This window comes from Oncorhynchus mykiss, chromosome 29, assembly GCF_057628025.1.
Source record: "Oncorhynchus mykiss isolate SJ-2025 chromosome 29, ASM5762802v1, whole genome shotgun sequence".
Classification (NCBI taxonomy): domain Eukaryota; kingdom Metazoa; phylum Chordata; class Actinopteri; order Salmoniformes; family Salmonidae; genus Oncorhynchus; species Oncorhynchus mykiss.
Window position 1 is genome coordinate 34116812 of NC_143050.1, and position 18567 is coordinate 34135378.

At 43.6% G+C, this 18567-nt stretch overlaps 1 protein-coding gene across 2 annotated transcripts in view; it reads right to left on the reverse strand.

The window, feature by feature from the left end:
- Positions 1-18567, reverse strand: part of LOC110509680 (ceramide transfer protein) — a 38169-nt gene that overhangs the window by 5748 nt on the left and 13854 nt on the right. The window contains exons 3-6 of one of the 2 annotated variants that reach the window (XM_036967425.2): positions 7860-7976; positions 5214-5291; positions 672-779; positions 449-584 (exon numbers count right to left, since the gene is read on the reverse strand). In XM_036967425.2, coding sequence (XP_036823320.2) covers positions 449-584; positions 672-779; positions 5214-5291; positions 7860-7976 — 439 coding nt within the window. The remainder of the gene's footprint in view (positions 1-448; positions 585-671; positions 780-5213; positions 5292-7859; positions 7977-18567) is intronic. The other variant, XM_036967427.2, reaches the window with a different exon arrangement.

Consider the following 18567-nt stretch of genomic DNA (forward strand, 5'->3'; position numbering starts at 1 on the left):
GAGAGAGAGAGGGGGGGTGGAGGAAGAGAATGAGAGGGAGGGTGAGAGACAGAAAGAGAGAGTGAGAAAGGGAGAGAGAGGGACAGAGAAATGACTGCATCTCAATGAGGGGGTTGACGGAACACATTCCGTTGAAGATTCTGCAAATGTTTCCCCAAAGCTCTGAATATTTTCATGATCCACACACACACACACACACACACTTAGCATTTCTGCTGGGAACACCAAATAACATTTTTGTGGCACTTTGCCATTGTTTTTTGGAGGTAGCTGTTGCGGTGTTTTCTGTTCATTTGCAGGAACGTATTGGTTTTGCTGTCTCAGAGTGCATGTGGAAGTATCTTCCTCCACAGTTACACAAAGGATCGTAGACCTGTGGCTGTCCAGCACTTAAGAATTTGTCTGACATAAGCATCTGATTGATTGACAGATTCATTCATCGTCTTACCTTTGTCTCTCTGCAGCTCATCCTTGGAGACAGCGTCGGAGCAGCCGTCAAAGTACTTCTGCAGCGTGTCCACCTGTCTGCACAGGATGTCTCTGAACGTCTCCATTTCCGCCAGCTTCTCTCTCAGGCTGTGACCCTTTCGGGTCCAAACAGAGGAGCGGCACGGTCAGCAAACACTCTGTGTGTGTGTGTGTGTGTGTGTGTGTGTGTGTTTAGGTCTCACCTTGAAGGAGGATGTGGATGTGGCAGAGTAGCCGCTGGTAGCAGACGTGAGAGACAGCATGGAGCCATGTCTCCTCAGACTGGGTTCTGACCCATACCCAGACTCCGCCTAGACACAGGGAGGGAAGAGAGTGACGATAACGTTAAGTATATATCCACATCGCTATCAACTTAACACATTAGCCAAAACATGAAGTGTCCTAAGCGCTTCGTCAGCAGCAGCAAGGGGAGGTGACATACAAGTCACCGTATCACGCCACATGTAACGCATCTCAACTCACCCTGTCACACAGTCACAGACAGACCCACGGTGTATTCAGTCAAACACTCGACAGTAAACTTCCTGATCCCCAAGCACCTTCACCGCTACTTGTCACACTGGGACAGAGTATGAGGTGAACGTTAAACACTCTCCAACCCCATTTCTTTTCTCTGTGTGTCCCATCTCTAGCTCTGTCCTCCCCTCCCAATCACTACCTGTGTTTCTGACAAGTCATGCTGACACATTTTCACTTGACTCTTTCCTCTGTGTACATGTTATTCACGTGTCTTTTCATATGACCACGGTTCTACGGGTGTGGTAAACAAGGTTTAGCCAGTACATCTTGTATGAGAGGATGGGTTATAACGCATATTTTTTTGACTTAAAAACAACGTCTTAACTTAAATGAGAATCACCAATCACCATCTCACCATTACACAAGCACCCCTGTATGTTTCAGGAGTGTGTGCAACATCACCCTGACCACACAGTTCTCTATGAGCCTGACACAGCAACACAGTGGGACCGTAGCAACAGTGACCACGGTGACCATGGAACACTGTCACAGAATGGAGTATTGGGTGACTTCCTCTAACAGAGGATAGAATCCCTGACTTCTTACCGAACCCTGACACTTAAAAAAGAGAGCGAGCGAGGTGGGAAAAGGAAGATCTGTCTGGAGAGGACATAGTGATTCACCCGGTGTGAATTAGCACTCAGAAAAGAGTACAGACACTGTGTGGGGCCATAACACAGGGTTAAGGGTTCAAGTGGAACCGAGCGTGTAGCTTAGTTAAGCATTTCCAAACGAAGATGAAGACGGCGTGTGCTTCCATTCCTCACCACCAGGTGGCAGACTGTTCCCATGGCCGCTGCCTGGCCCTGCATCACCCACCCAGAGCTTACTATCGGTCAATGACCAGGAGTAACCATTTTCCTGCCTCCAACAGGGCTTTCAATACTACTGTCGCCCTCTCAGCTATACCCATTTCAACAATGGCCATTCAATACAGCCGCTATCTGCCAAATCACAGAGCTGCTAATGAATATAATGCAGTTTCTTATCTGGCTGATTGATAAAGACAAAATCGGCCACAAGATCAAAGAAGCAGTGTGTTTGCTATCAGTCTATACAAACACATTCACCAGAAATTGTATTTTCATTTTTTTATTTAACTAGACAAGTCAGGTGTTATTTTACAATGACCGCCTACCCCGGCCAAACCTTCCCCTAACCTGGACGATGCTGGGCCAATTGTGCGCCACCCTACGTGACTCCCGATCACAGCCAGTTGTGATACAGCACGGTATCGAACCCGGGTCTGTAGTGACGCCTCTAGCACTGCGATGCAGTGCCTTAGACCGCTGCGCCACTCAAGGACCAAGAAAGATGGGGAAGGGAGAGATGGAGAAGAGGAGAGAGCGAAAGAGTAAATATGCAATGCCCCAGTCTGAATATAACTTAAACACACACATAGCTACAGTACTAAAACGTCTGTCAGAGTGAGTGAGAGACGGAGAGCGAGATGGACTCATTATGTGAAACCAGCTGTCTATCTAGGTGTACTAACAGATAATAATATTTTACCGGACAGACGTGGAACTTTCCATACAATCACACACAGACCATGTTTACTCAAGTAGCAAAGAGCAACACAAAATATTATTTACTATATAAAATAATTTAAGAACATTATAGCCCTGACCAGATTGTTTTTCTCTAGTGAAAGTTGACACTTTGCTGTGAGTCTGAAGAGCGATCAGAGGGAGACAAGAGACTACGAGGGGGAGAGAAGGGCCTCCTCACAGGCCGAGAGTTTCTGACTGGTGACTCACTGTGGGGAGAAGGCGTAGTGTGTGTGTGTGTGTGTGTGTGTGTGTGTGTGACTCATTCCTTCCTGCTCTGGCTGAATCAGAGGGTCACCCTGGGGCTGGGAGGAACAAGAGGAAGGGGGAAGAGTGTGACACGGAGGGGTTTCCCAAAACCCACTGCCAGGAATGACTAACATGTGTCAGGAGAGAGCGAGGAAAGGAGGGAGGGAGAGGAGAAAGCCTTCCGCATGCGTTGGTTCAGCTGGCGTCCATCCTAGGCGAACCCAACGAGTGTGCTCGCATACTCCCTTCAGACCTTCGCTTGAAAAATGAGAAAAGCTGAAAAAAAGTTTTGTTTTTCCATCTTGAGATGTTGTAGCCAGTATACACTTCCTTAAAATAGTCTGAATTAATCGAAGACAACCCAAGAAATCTGTCATACATTTTTGCGCAATTTTACATGCAGATGTTTGAGGCAGTATTTCTCAAGGGGAAAAATGTGCATGAAAGCATTTGTCTCTAATTGAATTAAACACTTAATTGAAGAATCCCTACTGTTGACGAAGGGGCAGACTTCAGCTACAGACTTGCCTCGAGACAAAATGTGTGCACGAACAGCCGGGAAAAAAACCCTTGAAGACCAAAACTTCACAAAATGTCATAATACACACACAACCTGTTTCGGGTGGGAAGCATGGGGATGCCTTAAAGGGATACTCCGGGATTTTGCCCTTTTTTCTTCTTCCCCAGTCAGACGAACTTGGCGGATACCATTTGTATATCTCTGCGTGCAGCTGGAAAGAAGTTGCTAGCCAGCACTAGTGCAACCGATATACTACCTCCAACTTCCTTTATACTGGACTCATTATAAAAATCCCCAAGTATCCCTTTAAGGGTGGGGCGGTTACTCTGCCTTCAAGGACAAATTCATCATTATGTTCTGAAGCGTTAGTGTCTGACACCACATACAAACACAATGTTCACTATTTAAATATGTTAATTACATGCTCATAGGACAAGGTCTACCATTTGTTCTGCTGTGTTCTGGGCTCCGATACCCTTTCCTTCACACCACCTGCAACCTCACAACTAGGCTTGGGCGGTATACCGCATATCGGGGTATTTAGAAAAAGCCACGGGATGGTTTTTCAAAACCGTCCAAACTGATGTTTTTCCAATAAAATGTGAATATATGTATCATTAAAAAAAAAAGTTAACACCTGCAGTCAACAATAAGTTAGGAAATAAAAACCTATTGCTTTCTTCATGTCGCTGGTCACATTATGAAGCTTGCCGTAGTTCCCCAGAACAGTCGAGCCAGTCACGTGTTTGTTTGTAAATAGCACAACGGGAGACTGCGGGAGCTGGTGAGTCCGTAGTGTTCTATCTAATCGGCGAGTCTCTGTTGAGCGGTGCACATGAGGTGAAGTTACGCTTGTATGCATTTCACTAGTAAAATGTTTGCCATCAGATATCTTAGAATGGCTTTTTGCCAAAGAGCTCTGAATGAGTTGTCTGTACAGTTGCCATTTTCCCCCGTGCTTCCTACTAGCGTTTTTTCCCCTCCTTCGTTCTTCTCACCCTCTGCTTCATGTACACATGCTGCTCATCCTTCAGAAAAGCATGCATCACAACTTTGTTCACTAGCACAATCTCATGTTCACTTCCACTTGTAAATTTCCACACTCGCCGAAAATGACATTTGGTAGCTACTAGCTAAGCTTATATAACTTTATAAGCTGAATTTACCTGTCTTCGGAATTTGTTTTCACTTGTTAGCATTTAGCTAACAGTGTATGTGATTTCACTATTAGTTTGTGCTCATTTTGTTAGCATTCTGGTAATCGAGGTCCAATGGGCTTTTATTGCATTTTTAGCACCCCCTTCCTTGTGTGCTATGCCAGTAATACCGTAAATCCCACCAAAGCCTTCTCACAACCCATTACCATTGCGTAAGCATATCCCTCCCTAGAAAATAGCCTCAGACTGTCAGAGTGAAGAATCCCTTCTGTCTATTATGGTCCTCCCACTCGTACACTCCTCCTCCCACCACATCTTGCCTCTCCCCCACCCCTCCATCCTAAACTCTACGCTAATCCATCCACAACTCCCTCTTCTGCCCTCCCTCTCTCCCCCCCTCTGATGAGTAACAGGACCTAATTCCAGAAGGATCAGAGCGTCTGTGGAAACAATTATAAACTGGATCAGTGATGCAGAGCCCTGTACAACCTATTACTGCGTGTGTGTCAGTGAGAACCCCTCCCTGGGAACTTTATCCTTTAATACCGGAGTGTAAACAATAGGTGCCACTCATTATCTGACCTGCTTTCAATGGTGAGAACAGAAAATGACAAGTCTGGATAAAGCGTGCACACACACACACACACACACACACACACACTGGATTAAGGGCACTGTGCTAAATGGTAGTAGAACACACAGTAGCTGGTTTAGTATAGGTAGACTTGCCATTAAACACACTGCTGCTGGAGGGACTAGTGATGTCCTCTGGATGACTCCACTGTCTATCCTCCCCTCTCTTAGACTCTGATAGAAACACACACACACACACACGTAAAACACACACACACACACACACACACACACAACTGTAACAGGGAGTGAGTGCCTGGTTGATACGAAATGAATGAAACAACTCAACCATCTACACTGAACCAAAATATAAACGCAACATGTAAAGTGTTGGTCTCATGTTTCATGAGCTGAACTAAAACGTTTTCCATATGCACAAAAAGCTTCTCATTGCTCTAAAATGTACACAAATTTGTTTACATCCCTGTTAGTGAGCATTTCTCCCTTGCCAAGATAATCCATCCACCTGCCATGTGTGACATATCAAGATGCAGATTAAATAGCATGATCATTACACAGGTGCATTTTGTGCTGGGGACAATAAAGGGCCACAAAAGTGTTCCATTTTGCCACACAACATTGCCAAAGATGTCTCATGTTTTGAAGGGGCATGCAATTGGCATGCTGAATGCAGGGATGTCCACCAGAGCGGTTGCCAGATAATTGAATGTTAATTTCTCTACCATAAGCCGACTCCAACGTCGTTTTAGAGAATTTGGCAGTACTTCCAACCGGCCTCACATCCAGACTACGTATATGGAGACGTGTGGGTGAGCGGTCTGCTGATGTCAACGTTGTGAACATAGTGCCCATGGTGGCAGTGGGGTTATGGTGTAGGCAGGCATAAGTTACGGACAACGAACACAATTGCATTTTATCGATGGCAATTTGAATGCACAGAAATACCGTGACGAGATCCTGAGGCCCATTGTCGTGCCATTCATCTGCTGCCATCTCATGTTTTAGCACGACAATGCACAGCCCCAGACCTGCCAACACTGTCCAACTTTTTAGAATACCAGACGTGTGTGGCAAATTTGAGATTCATGTGCTTAGACAAACATTATGGATCACACGTGGTTCAATTCAGTCCTCTGAAAAAGGTATTTACAAAACAGAAATAAAAGATTCATACTGCTAAGTACAGAACATATAAAATAAATATATGTCTGTATGTTTATTCCATTACATGTACAGTGTAGAATGGAGATAATTATCTATAACGTTTTTCTTAGCATATGCCCCCAAGTTTAGTCTCTATAGTTTAGTCTCTATAGTAGAGGAATACAGCTCACAAGTATTGGCTTTTTAGACACGGTTCCTAATCAACACTAAGAGCAAATCATTTTGAAAACATAAAAACAAATTATCGCAAACTGGCTACACAAAGCTTAAGTAGGCTACCGCAAAGGGAATCTGAACGCTGTTTGCTAGAAAAGTCTGCTGCTTCAGCCTATGTAAAAAGGTGCCTATTGGATTTCTTTGCAGCGCAGACATAATTTCAGATAGTCGAAATTGGAAAAATATCAAATCTGGTGTAAAGGCATTTTTAGAAGCATTGCCGCTATAGCTAATAGTGGACATTCATTCAATCTTCATCGTGCACTCTTTTAAACTCCCGAATTCCATTTAATGCCAAGATGTTTAGATTATGCTTTTTGTGACATGGATCATAATTAGTCAGTCTATCAGGTTGTGTGATCCTCGTAATGTTACGTGGAAAATACAACTAATGGGACGCAGAATTAAATATATCACGCGCACAAATGCGACCAGTTCATTTTCGTATTTGCATTTCATTTCTTTCACTAGCAAATGTGAGTGAACTGCTGTCACTTTAGAGCCCACTGAATGTCCATCTTATGTTCTCTAACGTTAGCTTCTCTAACGTTGACCTTTCCACAACACACGGAGCCGATAAGCGATTTGTCCATGTGCTTATGTACAGATGACAGTCGGCAAACTCAGCAACACAACAAAAGGAGGAAAAGCAGACACGGGGTAGCTACGTTGAATATTGATGTATTCATCTCCATGTTGGGTTGGCACAAACTCCGTACATCTGCATGTGGCAGCTCGAGAATTAGATGTCAGATTTATGTTTAAAATAAAAAAATCAGGCCCTATTCATTTCTGCGTACTTTTAACTCGGACATGGACAGAGAATTGCGTAGTGGGTAAGCAAAATGCGTGCATGTTGGCAGGTCTGCAGCCCCATGACAAGGATCTGTACACAACTCATGGAAGCTGAAAATGTCCCAGTTCTTCCATAGCCTGCATACTCACCACCAGACATGTCACCCATTAATAATGTTTGGGATGCTCTGGATCGACGTGTACGACAGCGTATTCCAGTTTCCGCAAACATCCAGCTACTTCGCACAGCCATTGAAGAGGAGTGGGACAACATTCCACAATCAACAGCCTGATCAACTCTATGCGAAGGAGATGTGTCGCGCTGCATGAGGTAAATGGTGGTCATACCAGATACTGACCGCCCCCTCAATTGACTGATTTCCTTATATGAACTGTAACTCAGTAAAATCAATGAAATATTGTTGCGGTTATATTTTGGTTCAGTATATGTACCACATCCCTGATCGGACTGTGTGCAACCATGACCTACATGATATCTTATTACCTGGCACTCGTAGGTAGACATTAGATGTGACGATAAGAAACATGCAGCCGAGGTAAAAGACATACTGAACACTCCAGTGTGTGTATTATTATAAGTCTTACCCTGTGTAGTTCGATGGAGTTGATCCATTGGTGTCTGTGTTCTGGGTCTGTGGCCCTCAGGTACCACACACTGTCGTTAACACTGACATCCAGCCTGCACTCGTCAAACTCATGGGGCTGAGGGAGTGAGAGAGAGACGAAGCGAGGAAAGAGAAAGGGAGGAAAAACTGTCAAATGTACAGCAACAAAACACTTAAATATTGCACAGGCCATAGTACTGGGAATAACATACAGTGCCTTGCGAAAGTATTCGGCCCCCTTGAACTTTGTGACCTTTTGCCACATTTCAGGCTTCAAACAAAGATATAAAACTGTATTTTATTTGTGAAGAATCAACAACAAGTGGGACACAATCATGAAGTGGAACGACATTTATTGGATATTTCAAACTTTTTTAACAAATCAAAAACTGAAAAATTGGGCGGGCAAAATTATTCAGCCCCTTTACTTTCAGTGCAGCAAACTCTCTCCAGAAGTTCAGTGAGGATCTCTGAATGATCCAATGTTGACCTAAATGACTAATGATGATAAATACAATCCACCTGTGTGTAATCAAGTCTCCGTATAAATGCACTGTGATAGTCTCAGAGGTCCATTAAAAGCGCAGAGAGCATCATGAAGAACAAGGAACACACCAGGCAGGTCCGAGATACTGTTGTGAAGAAGTTTAAAGCCGGATTTGGATACAAAAAGATTTCCCAAGCTTTAAACATCCCAAGGAGCACTGTGCAAGCGATAATATTGAAATGGAAGGAGTATCAGACCACTGCAAATCTACCAACACCTGGCCGTCCCTCTAAACTTTCAGCTCATACAAGGAGAAGACTGATCAGAGATGCAGCCAAGATGCCCATGATCACTCTGGATGAACTGCAGAGATCTACAGCTGAGGTGGGAGACTCTGTCCATAGGACAACAATCAGTCGTATATTGCACAAATCTGGCCTTTATGGAAGAGTGGCAAGAAGAAAGCCATTTCTTAAAGATATCCATAAAAAGTGTCGTTTAAAGTTCGCCACAAGCCACCTGGGAGACACACCAAACATGTGGAAGAAGGTGCTCTGGTCAGATGAAACCAAAATTGAACTTTTTGGCAACAACACCATCCCCACTCTAAAACATGGTGGTGGCAGCATCATGGTTTGGGCCTGCTTTTCTTCAGCAGGGACAGGGAAGATGGTTAAAATTGATGGGAAGATGGATGGAGCCAAATACAGGACCATTCTGGAAGAAAACCTGATGGAGTCTGCAAAAGACCTGAGACTGGGACGGAGATTTGTCTTCCAACAAGACAATGATCCAAAACACAAAGCAAAATCTAAACATATCCAGGTGTTAGAATGGCCAAGTCAAAGTCCAGACCTGAATCCAATCGAGAATCTGTGGAAAGAACTGAAAACTGCTGTTCACAAATGCTCTCCATCCAACCTCACTGAGCTCGAGCTGTTTTGCAAGGAGGAATGGGAAAAAATTTCAGTCTCTCGATGTGCAAAACTGATAGACCCATACCCCAAGCGACTTACAGCTGTAATCGCAGCAAAAGGTGGCGCTACAAAGTATTAACTTAAGGGGGCTGAATAATTTTGCACGCCCAATTTTTCAGTTTTTGATTTGTTAAAAAAGTTTGAAATATCCAATAAATGTCGTTGCACTTCATGATTGTGTCCCACTTGTTGATTCTTCACAAAAAACATCTTACATCTTTATGTTTGAAGCCTGAAATGTGGCAAAAGGTCGCAAAGTTCAAGGGGGCCGAATACTTTCGCAAGGCACTGTATATATTTTTAAACCTGCATATTTAGCTAAAAGAAATCCAGGTTAGCAGGCAATATTAACCAGGTGAAATAGTGTCATTTCTCTTGCGTTCATTGCACGCAGAGTCAGGGTATATGCAACAGTTTGGGCAGCCTGGCTCATTGAGAACTAATTTGCCAGAATTGTATGTAATTATGACATAACATTGGAAGGTTGTGCAATGTAACAAGAATATTTAGACTTAGGGATGCCACCCGTTAGATAAAATACCAAACGGTTCCAGATTTCACTGAAATAAACGTCTTGTTTTCTAAATGATAGCTTCCGGATTCGACCATATTAATGACCAAAGGGTCGTATTTCTGTGTGTTATGTTATAATTAAGTCTAAGATTTGATAGAGCAGTCTGACTGAGCGATGGTAGGCAGCAGCAGGCTCGTAAGCATTCATTCAAACAGCACTTTCGTGCATTTTGCCAGCCGCTCTTCACAAGCACAGTGCTGTTTATGACTTCAAGCCTATCAGCCTAATGGCTGGTGTAACTGATGTGAAATGGCTAGCTAGCTAGCTAGGTGCGTGCTAATAGCATTTCAAACGTCACTCGCTCTGAGATTTATAGTAGTTATTCCACTTGCTCTGCAAGGGCCGCGGCTTTTGTGGAGCGATGGGTAGCGCTGCTTCGAGTGTGGCTGTTGTCGATGTGTTCCTGGTTCGAGCCCAGGTAGGGGCGAGGAGAGAGACGGAAGCTATACTGTTACACTGACAATACTATAGTGCCTATAAGAACATCCAATAGTCAAAGGTATATGAAATACAAATGGTAGAGAGAAATAGTCCTATAAATACTATATTAACTACAAACTAAAACCTCTTACCTTGGAATATTGAAGTCTCATGTTAAAAGGAACCACCAACTTTCATATGTTCTCATGTTCTGAGCAAGGAACTCAAACGTTTGCTTTTTTACATGGCACATATTGCACTTTCACTTCTCCAACACTTTTTTGCCCTATTTAAACCAAATTGAACATGTTTCATTATTTATTTGAGGCTAAATTGATTTTTATTGATGTATTATATTAAGTTAAAATAAGTGCTCTCTCTGTGAGTGAGAGTGTGAGAGTGAGAGAGAGAGAGACTAGGAGCCAAGTCACAAACCAGGGCTAATCACAGCCAGAGAACTGGGTGTGTGTGGTTTGGTCAAGGGCAGTTTAGGACAGCGAGCGATAGAGAGTAAGGTAAATGTCCAGATCCCCAAGCTACAACATGATGGATCCTTCATTTACCACCAAAACCAGTCAGACAGGCTAATTAAGTGGTTTTTATAATCCTGTTCTGGAATTCATTCATTAGAAGAAATCTGCATGCCTCAATCCCACATAAATTGTAAAGACTGACAGTAGGCTCAGACCTTCTTGGAGAGCTATGGCAAAAAAACAGTTATTTTGGGGTGAACTAATGTTAAGCCCCCCCAGACTAGTACCTCGTAAGATGGTCAATTTATTTTACAACACCCCACTTCCAATACCAAACCTCACACTGGCAGATCTAATGGAATGAGAGAGTGTGTGTGCATCACAGCAGAACGGGACTATTTTAGTGAGTTGGCAGAGTCATTCTAGCCCAGCCAGCCAGCATCAGCTCTATAGAATGGGGGGCTCAGTGGAAGAGTCTAATATAGCTGTGCTGAAACCTGGACGGGAGAGAGGACAGGACCAGATGCTCAGTTTGGGTGAGAAATAACGTAATAGTAAATGGCATACAAAACACACGTTCAAACGTTGCTGTCCATTACTGAAGTTAACTTCTGCAGAACGTCAATCTCCAGTATTCGTGTTGCTCAGTAGCCTCAGCCCCACACCAACTGACACTCAGTGACTAATTGACTGACTATTAGCCAAAACCTTGTTTGTGAACAATTTCAGACTTTCAGCATGCTTATAGAGAAGGGCACTCAACGTGTACTGCACTGACAAATGACTGATGATTGGCTGAAAGAAATTGATAAGATTGTGGGAGCTGTAATGGTAGCCTTTGATATTATTGACCGTAGTCTGTTATTGGAAAAACTTAAGTGTTATGGCCTTACATCCTCTACCATATCATGGGTTGAGAGCCATCTATCCAATAGAACAGAGGGTCTTCTTTAATGGAAGCTTCTCTAATGTAAAACATGTAAAGTGTGGTATTCTGCAAGGCAGCAGTCTTGGTCCTTTATTGTTCTCTATTTTTACTAATAATCTACCACTAGCCTTAAAGAAAGCATGTGTGTTTGAGGGGAGAGAAGGGGTCTCAAGGCTAGGGCAGTATCCAGATTTTCATATCATAATAGCGTCTTTCTCTCATCCCGGGATTTATGGTATTACCATGTGTTTAGCACACATGAGGCCTCAAAAGACAAAAAAGCCCATTGGCCATCTATTACCAGAATGTTAACAAAATTAGCACAAGTAATAATGAATTTCCACGGAGGCTGCTAGCTAAATATGCTAACGAGCGCAAATGAAAATAAACAAATTGCAAAGACCGGCAATCCAGCTCATAAAATTATACATCAGTGTATTTGTCACGTGCGTCAAATACAACAGCTTACAGTGAAATGCTTACCTACAGGCTCTAACCAATAGCGCAAAAAAAGGTATTAGGTGAACAAGACGCAAGTAAAGAAATAAAACAGTAAAAAGACATGCTATATACAGTGGCGAGGCTATATACAGACAACGGTTAGTCAGCCTGAGGTAGTATGTACATGTGGTTAAAGTGACTATGTACGTACACACACATAAGAGCTACCGAATGTTATTTTTGGTGAGTTTGGACATTTACAAGTGAATGTGAACGAGAGACATTGTGTTTATCTGAAGGAAGAAGAGTACTGGAGTCTGGACTCGCTAGGGCAACCTTTATTTAGCTAGGCAAGTCAGTTAAGAACAAATTCTTATTTCACAATGACGGCCTACACCGGCCAAACCCTAACCAGGACAACCCTGGGACAATTGTGCGCCGCCCTATGGGACTCCCGATCACAGCCAGGTTGTGATCAAGCCCGGGATCGAACCAGGGTCTGTAGTGACGCTTCTAGGAGTGCGATGCAGTGCCTTAGACCGCTGCACCAGCCCGCCTGCTGCTCGGGGAAGACGGGGGAGGAGCGTAAGGAAATCAAAAATATAGCAGTGGCAGCTGTACAGATAACTCATCCAAAAGGGCTTTGACTTCTCAAACATGGCAGAAAGCTAACACATTATGATGCCCCGTCCCCTTATTAACTCAGATACTTACTTAGATAACGCGACCCCTAAGATTAAACTTGCTAGTTAACGCAGAATTTGTTTTTTCACACAGGGGAAAAAAAAAAAGGTTAAAAAAGCATAAGAAATATCTTGCTGCGTTCTGTAAACAAAGATCTATAATGCTTCTTATTGTAATTTCTGCTCGGCATCGGACTGATTTTGTGCCTCATTTACACTTCTCCACTCGAATGAGAATTCACGAACGGGCATATCAGCAGACAGCGCTCTGACTTATGTTTTTCCTAAAGTTAATCTTGCATTAGGAAATGTATATTGGTCTCATTATTTTTACGATAAACATTAGAAATATGATGGCCATACATCGTTTAAAATAATAAAAGAAAATACACCCTACCTTTTCAATTGTAAGCTCATTTAACTTGTGTGGCTGCCAGCCAAATGTGTTGCACTAATGTATTTTCTGTGAAGGAAAACTATAGTTGTACTTCCCTGATCACTCTATTGAAGAAAAAACACTTGACTGTCAATATAAAACACAACCCCTGTAAATACACAAATGGACTCATCTGATCCAGCTTCCTCCCGTTGTGCTATTTACAAACAAACACGACTGGCTCAACTGTTCTGGGGAACTACGGTAAGCTACATAATGTAAACTAATGCGACATGAAGAACGCAATCTCCTTACATATTGCACAAGTTGACTGCAAGTATTTATTTAAAAAGTAGCTACAAACATGAAAATGTACTGAAAAACATCAACGAAATAGTTAACAGTATTGACGGTATTAAAAAAAAAACATCCCGTGGCTATTTTCAAATATCCCGAAAGACTATATTCCGCCCAAGTCTACTCTAGGGTGCTAGGAATGGGAGACGATGGTGAGAGGGCTCCTTGGAATGGGCTGCCGGGCGTGGGTAAACTGGGAGGGTATACTGGAAAGCAGGGTTAAAATAAAAAACTCATTCCTCCTGCCCTGGATCTCTCAGCTGACGGACATATACACGCGAGTGAGTACTTAGGTACCCTCTCTTCTCTTTAAAGTTCTGTCTGAAGCATGCAGGGAGGAGTCCTGAAACTTCTAAAGGACAGGTTTAAGGCTGAGGCCTCTTTCACGCCTCTCTTTCCAAAGACAAACTCCCCATTGTGCTGTTGAAGCGGCCGGCCCAACCTGTTTTTAACATGCGATTGCATTTAGAATTGTTGCACAATGACTGGGCTTCGAATAAGAACACTTTTCACTCCAGCAGCATCCAGCTGTCTGAGAGCTGCACTGTCCGACAAGTGATATTATTCAGCTACTAGGTTCTGTAACACATGCTGTGCGAATGTCATTAATAATTTACACGATTAACTAACAAAAGAAGCATCAATTTAATTCCACTCAATTATGCAAATGATCCTATAGACCAATAAGCATGACGCTCAAATGTATTTTCGGCATCTAACCAATTAACAGTAAACCGTTAACATCCCTAAGAGAAACCAATCTAAACAATTGCAGCCCACCACATATCTACATATATAAACAAGACTTCCAGCATTTCACATACAGTATTACTGCGGTGTATACAACACTGAGCATAAATCTGTGTTCTGGTACAAAAACTCAAACCCTAAAAGGGTAGATGGGTGGGGTCACTGGGGAAAAGAAGACTAACGAGAGAGGGCAGGACAGGTTAGGGACGAGAGAGGGCAGGACAGGTTAGGGACGAGAGGGCAGGATAGGGCGGGACGAGAGAGGGCAGGATAGGGCGGGACGAGAGAGGGCAGGATGAGAGAGGGCAGGATGGGGCGGGACGAGAGAGGGCAGGATAGGGCGGGACGAGAGAGGGCAGGATAGGGCAGGACGAGAGAGGGCGGGACGAGAGAGGGCAGGATAGGGCGGGACGAGAGAGGGCAGGATAGGGCGGGACGAGAGAGGGCAGGATAGGGCGGGACGAGAGAGGGCAGGATAGGGCGGGACGAGAGAGGGCAGGATAGGGCGGGACGAGAGAGGGCAGGATAGGGCGGGACGAGAGAGGGCAGGATAGGGCGGGACGAGAGAGGGCAGGATAGGGCGGGACGAGAGAGGGCAGGATAGGGCGGGACGAGAGAGGGCAGGATAGGGCGGGACGAGAGAGGGCAGGATAGGGCGGGACGAGAGAGAGCAGGATAGGGCGGGACCTTTGATTGTATTATTGACTGCATGTTTGTTTATTCCATGTGTAAATCTGTGTTGTTGTTTATGTCGCACTGCTTGATTTATCTTGGCCAGGTTTCAGTTGTAAATTAGAACTTGTTCTCAACTAGCCTACCTGGTTAAATAAAGGTGAAATACATTTTTAAAAATAGGACAGCGGGCCAGAGACGACTCGTCTCCTGTGATATCAGCCCACAGGATGTCATGAGAACCAGACCAGAGGAAGAGACCCATTTCCTGTTTCAACTAACACTTTCTAACACTTTCAACACCTCCCCCATAGCCCGTCTTTCGTTCCGGCTCTCTGTCTCGCCCTCTTTTCTTCCATACTACCCTCCAATCTCGCTTAGTAAACCCTTGAAAATCAACCCTGATTGCCCCTGCCCCTTCTATTCCTCCCCAATCACCCTAAAACTACAATATTACTGAATAAAACAGATTCAGCCATTCATTGGACAGATTAAACCCATCAAAGAGCTTCCTTCTGCAATAGCACCATAAATAGGCTGAAGGGTTTGAGGTAGGCAGAGAGAAGACTTAATTTGCACACATTGACATTTGTCAATTCTCTTGACCTCTGCTTTGCCATCCTTCCTCAGAGTATCACTGCCAATGGCCTTGGTTTTTATCAAATATGCATTGAGTCAGAAGGGGAGATGGATGTATAGAGACAGGGAAGGAGAAAAAAGGTAGAGTGCAAAGCAGAACAAGAGTGAGAAAGAAAAAAAAACATGAGAACAAGAGAAAAGGGGGGATGTAGAAAGGTAGAAGAGAACGAGTGAAATGAGGAAAGAAAGTACATGAGAAAAATAATGTCAGAAAAAAGATAACGAGAAGATAGCGAAAGAGGGAGAGAAGGAAAGAAAGAACGTGAGAGGAAGAGAACGTAAGAGAGAGAAAGAGAACCAAAGAACATACGAGAGAGAGAGAAGGAACGAGAGAGGAAGGAGAACGAGCGAGGGAACAAGAGATTGATTTGGTTCAACAGACCCTCCCCGTTGTGTGGTCTGTCTCCAAGCCCCTGAGGGGAGCAGAGAGGAGAGCTGAAGCTAAATCTGGAGCTAATAATGGATGCTAGTGGCTTTCTGAGTGGCGAGGCTAAAGGCCAGGTCTGCTACTTTAGGGCTCTAAGGCTACTCGCCAGCCTTTTGAACTGAGGAATTGATCCTTAAAAGGGAGAGGGGGCTACCTAATCAGTTGGATAAGTGAATTCCTTCAACTGAAATGTGTCTTCCGCATTTAACCTCTCTGAATCAGAGGTGCGGGGGGCTGCCTGCCTTTAATCGACAACCTCGTCTTCGGCACCTGGGGAACAGTGGGTTAACTGCCTTGCTCAGAGGTAGAATGACATTTTTACCTTGTCAGCTCAGGGATTCGATCCAGCAACCTTTCGGTTACTGGCCCAACGCGCCTACAAGCAAGGCTACCTAAAGTGTCCTTTTGTTGTCATCTTATGCAAACTAACTCCTAAAAACACATTTTATTCCCCATTGTCCTGGGGAAAAAAACAAATGGACCACTCAAATACACTGCTCAAAAAAATAAAGGGAACACTTAAACAACACAATGTAACTCCAAGTCAATCACACTTCTGTGAAATCAAACTGTCCACTTAGGAAGCAACACTGATTGACAATAAATTGCACATGCTGTTGTGCAATTGGAATAGACAACAGGTGGAAATTATAGGCAATTAGCAAGACACCCCCAATAAAGGAGTGGTTCTGCAGGTGGTGACCACAGACCACTTCTCAGTTCCTATGCTTCCTGGCTGATGTTTTGGTCACTTTTGAATGCTGGCGGTGCTTTCACTAGTCGTAGCATGAGATGGAGTCTACAACCAACACAAGTGGCTCAGGTAGTGCAGCTCATCCAGGATGACACATCAATGCGAGCTGTGGCAAGAAGGTTTGCTGTGTCTGTCAGCGTAGTGTCCAGAGCATGGAGGCGCTACCAGGAGACAGGCCAGTACATCAGGAGACGTGGAGGCCGTAGGAGGGCAACAACCCAGCAGCAGGACCGCTACCGCTGCCTTTGTGCAAGGAGGAGCACTGCCAGAGCCCTGCAAAATGACCCCCAGCAGGCCACAAATGTGCATGTGTCTGCTCAAACGGTCAGAAACAGACTCCATGAGGGTGGTATGAGGGCCCGACGTCCACAGGTGGGGGGTTGTGCTTACAGCCCAACACCGTGCAGGACGTTTGGCATTTGCCAGAGAACACCAAGATTGGCAAATTCGCCACTGGCGCCCTGTGCTCTTCACAAATGAAAGCAGGTTCACACTGAGCACATGTGACAGAGACTGGAGACGCCGTGGGCCAGGTGTGTCCCAGGATAAATAGACCTCTTCCACATTCATGGAGGAGACTCTCTCCATGCAGACACCTTTGTAGAATGTGTTGTGGTTCTTGGTGGCCTTTTGTTTGTTTGCTTTGGCACCTGTCAATGGTGTGTGTAATCAGTAATCAGTAGTGTATATTTTCCTTAGTTGCTTTAGTTAATAAATATATATTTTGTTACTCCTTATCTCCACGTTGTCTCCCTTTGTTACGGGCTTTGAGCCAGTTCGTGACAACATTCAACTATGTAAAGAAAAAAGTGTTTAATAAGAATATTTCATTCATTCAGATCTAGGTAGTGGTAGTGTTATTTTAGTGTTCCCATATATATATATATATATATATATATATATATATATATATATATATATATATATATATATATATATATATATACATACATACATACATACATACCACACACACACAGCTCAATTTTTTTTTTTTTTTTTTTAAATAAGCCAAAATCCCAAAACATCCAGTCAGTGGCTGCATATAACAGTATTATTATGCAATGTTAGTTGAATGGCTGTAATATTTACATGACTACTATTTTCACGTTTGCTTTTCTAGTAAGGCTATGAAAAGCGAGAGTGACAACAGGAAAGGTGCTTTCCTTCAAATTCATCCTCAATGTTGAACGGACGGAATGGGTGTGTGCGCGCCAGGACAGCAGGCTCAAGTGGGCTTGAGCAACTCCGGTTTCAATTCTAACAGAAACTGGTTGACCAACACACTCTGTTCAGTCGTTTGTATGCACTGGCTAAAGGAGTCAGCATGCTTCAGTTCGGCTATCAAGTCAAATTTTATTTGTCACATACACATGGTTAGCAGATGTTAATGCGAGTGTAGCGAAATGCTTGTGCTTCTAGTTCCGACAATGCAGTAATAACCAACAAGTAATCTAACTAACAATTCCAAAACTACTGTCTTATACACAGTGTAAGGGGATAAAGAATATGTACATAAGGATATATGAATGAGTGATGGTACAGAGCAGCATAGGCAGGATACAGTAGATGGTATCGAGTACAGTATATACATGAGGTGAGTATGTAAACAAAGTGGCATAGTTAAAGTGGCTAGTGATACATGTATTACATAAGGATGCAGTCGATGATATAGAGTACAGTATATACGTATGCATATGAGATGAATAATGTAGGGTAAGTAACATTAT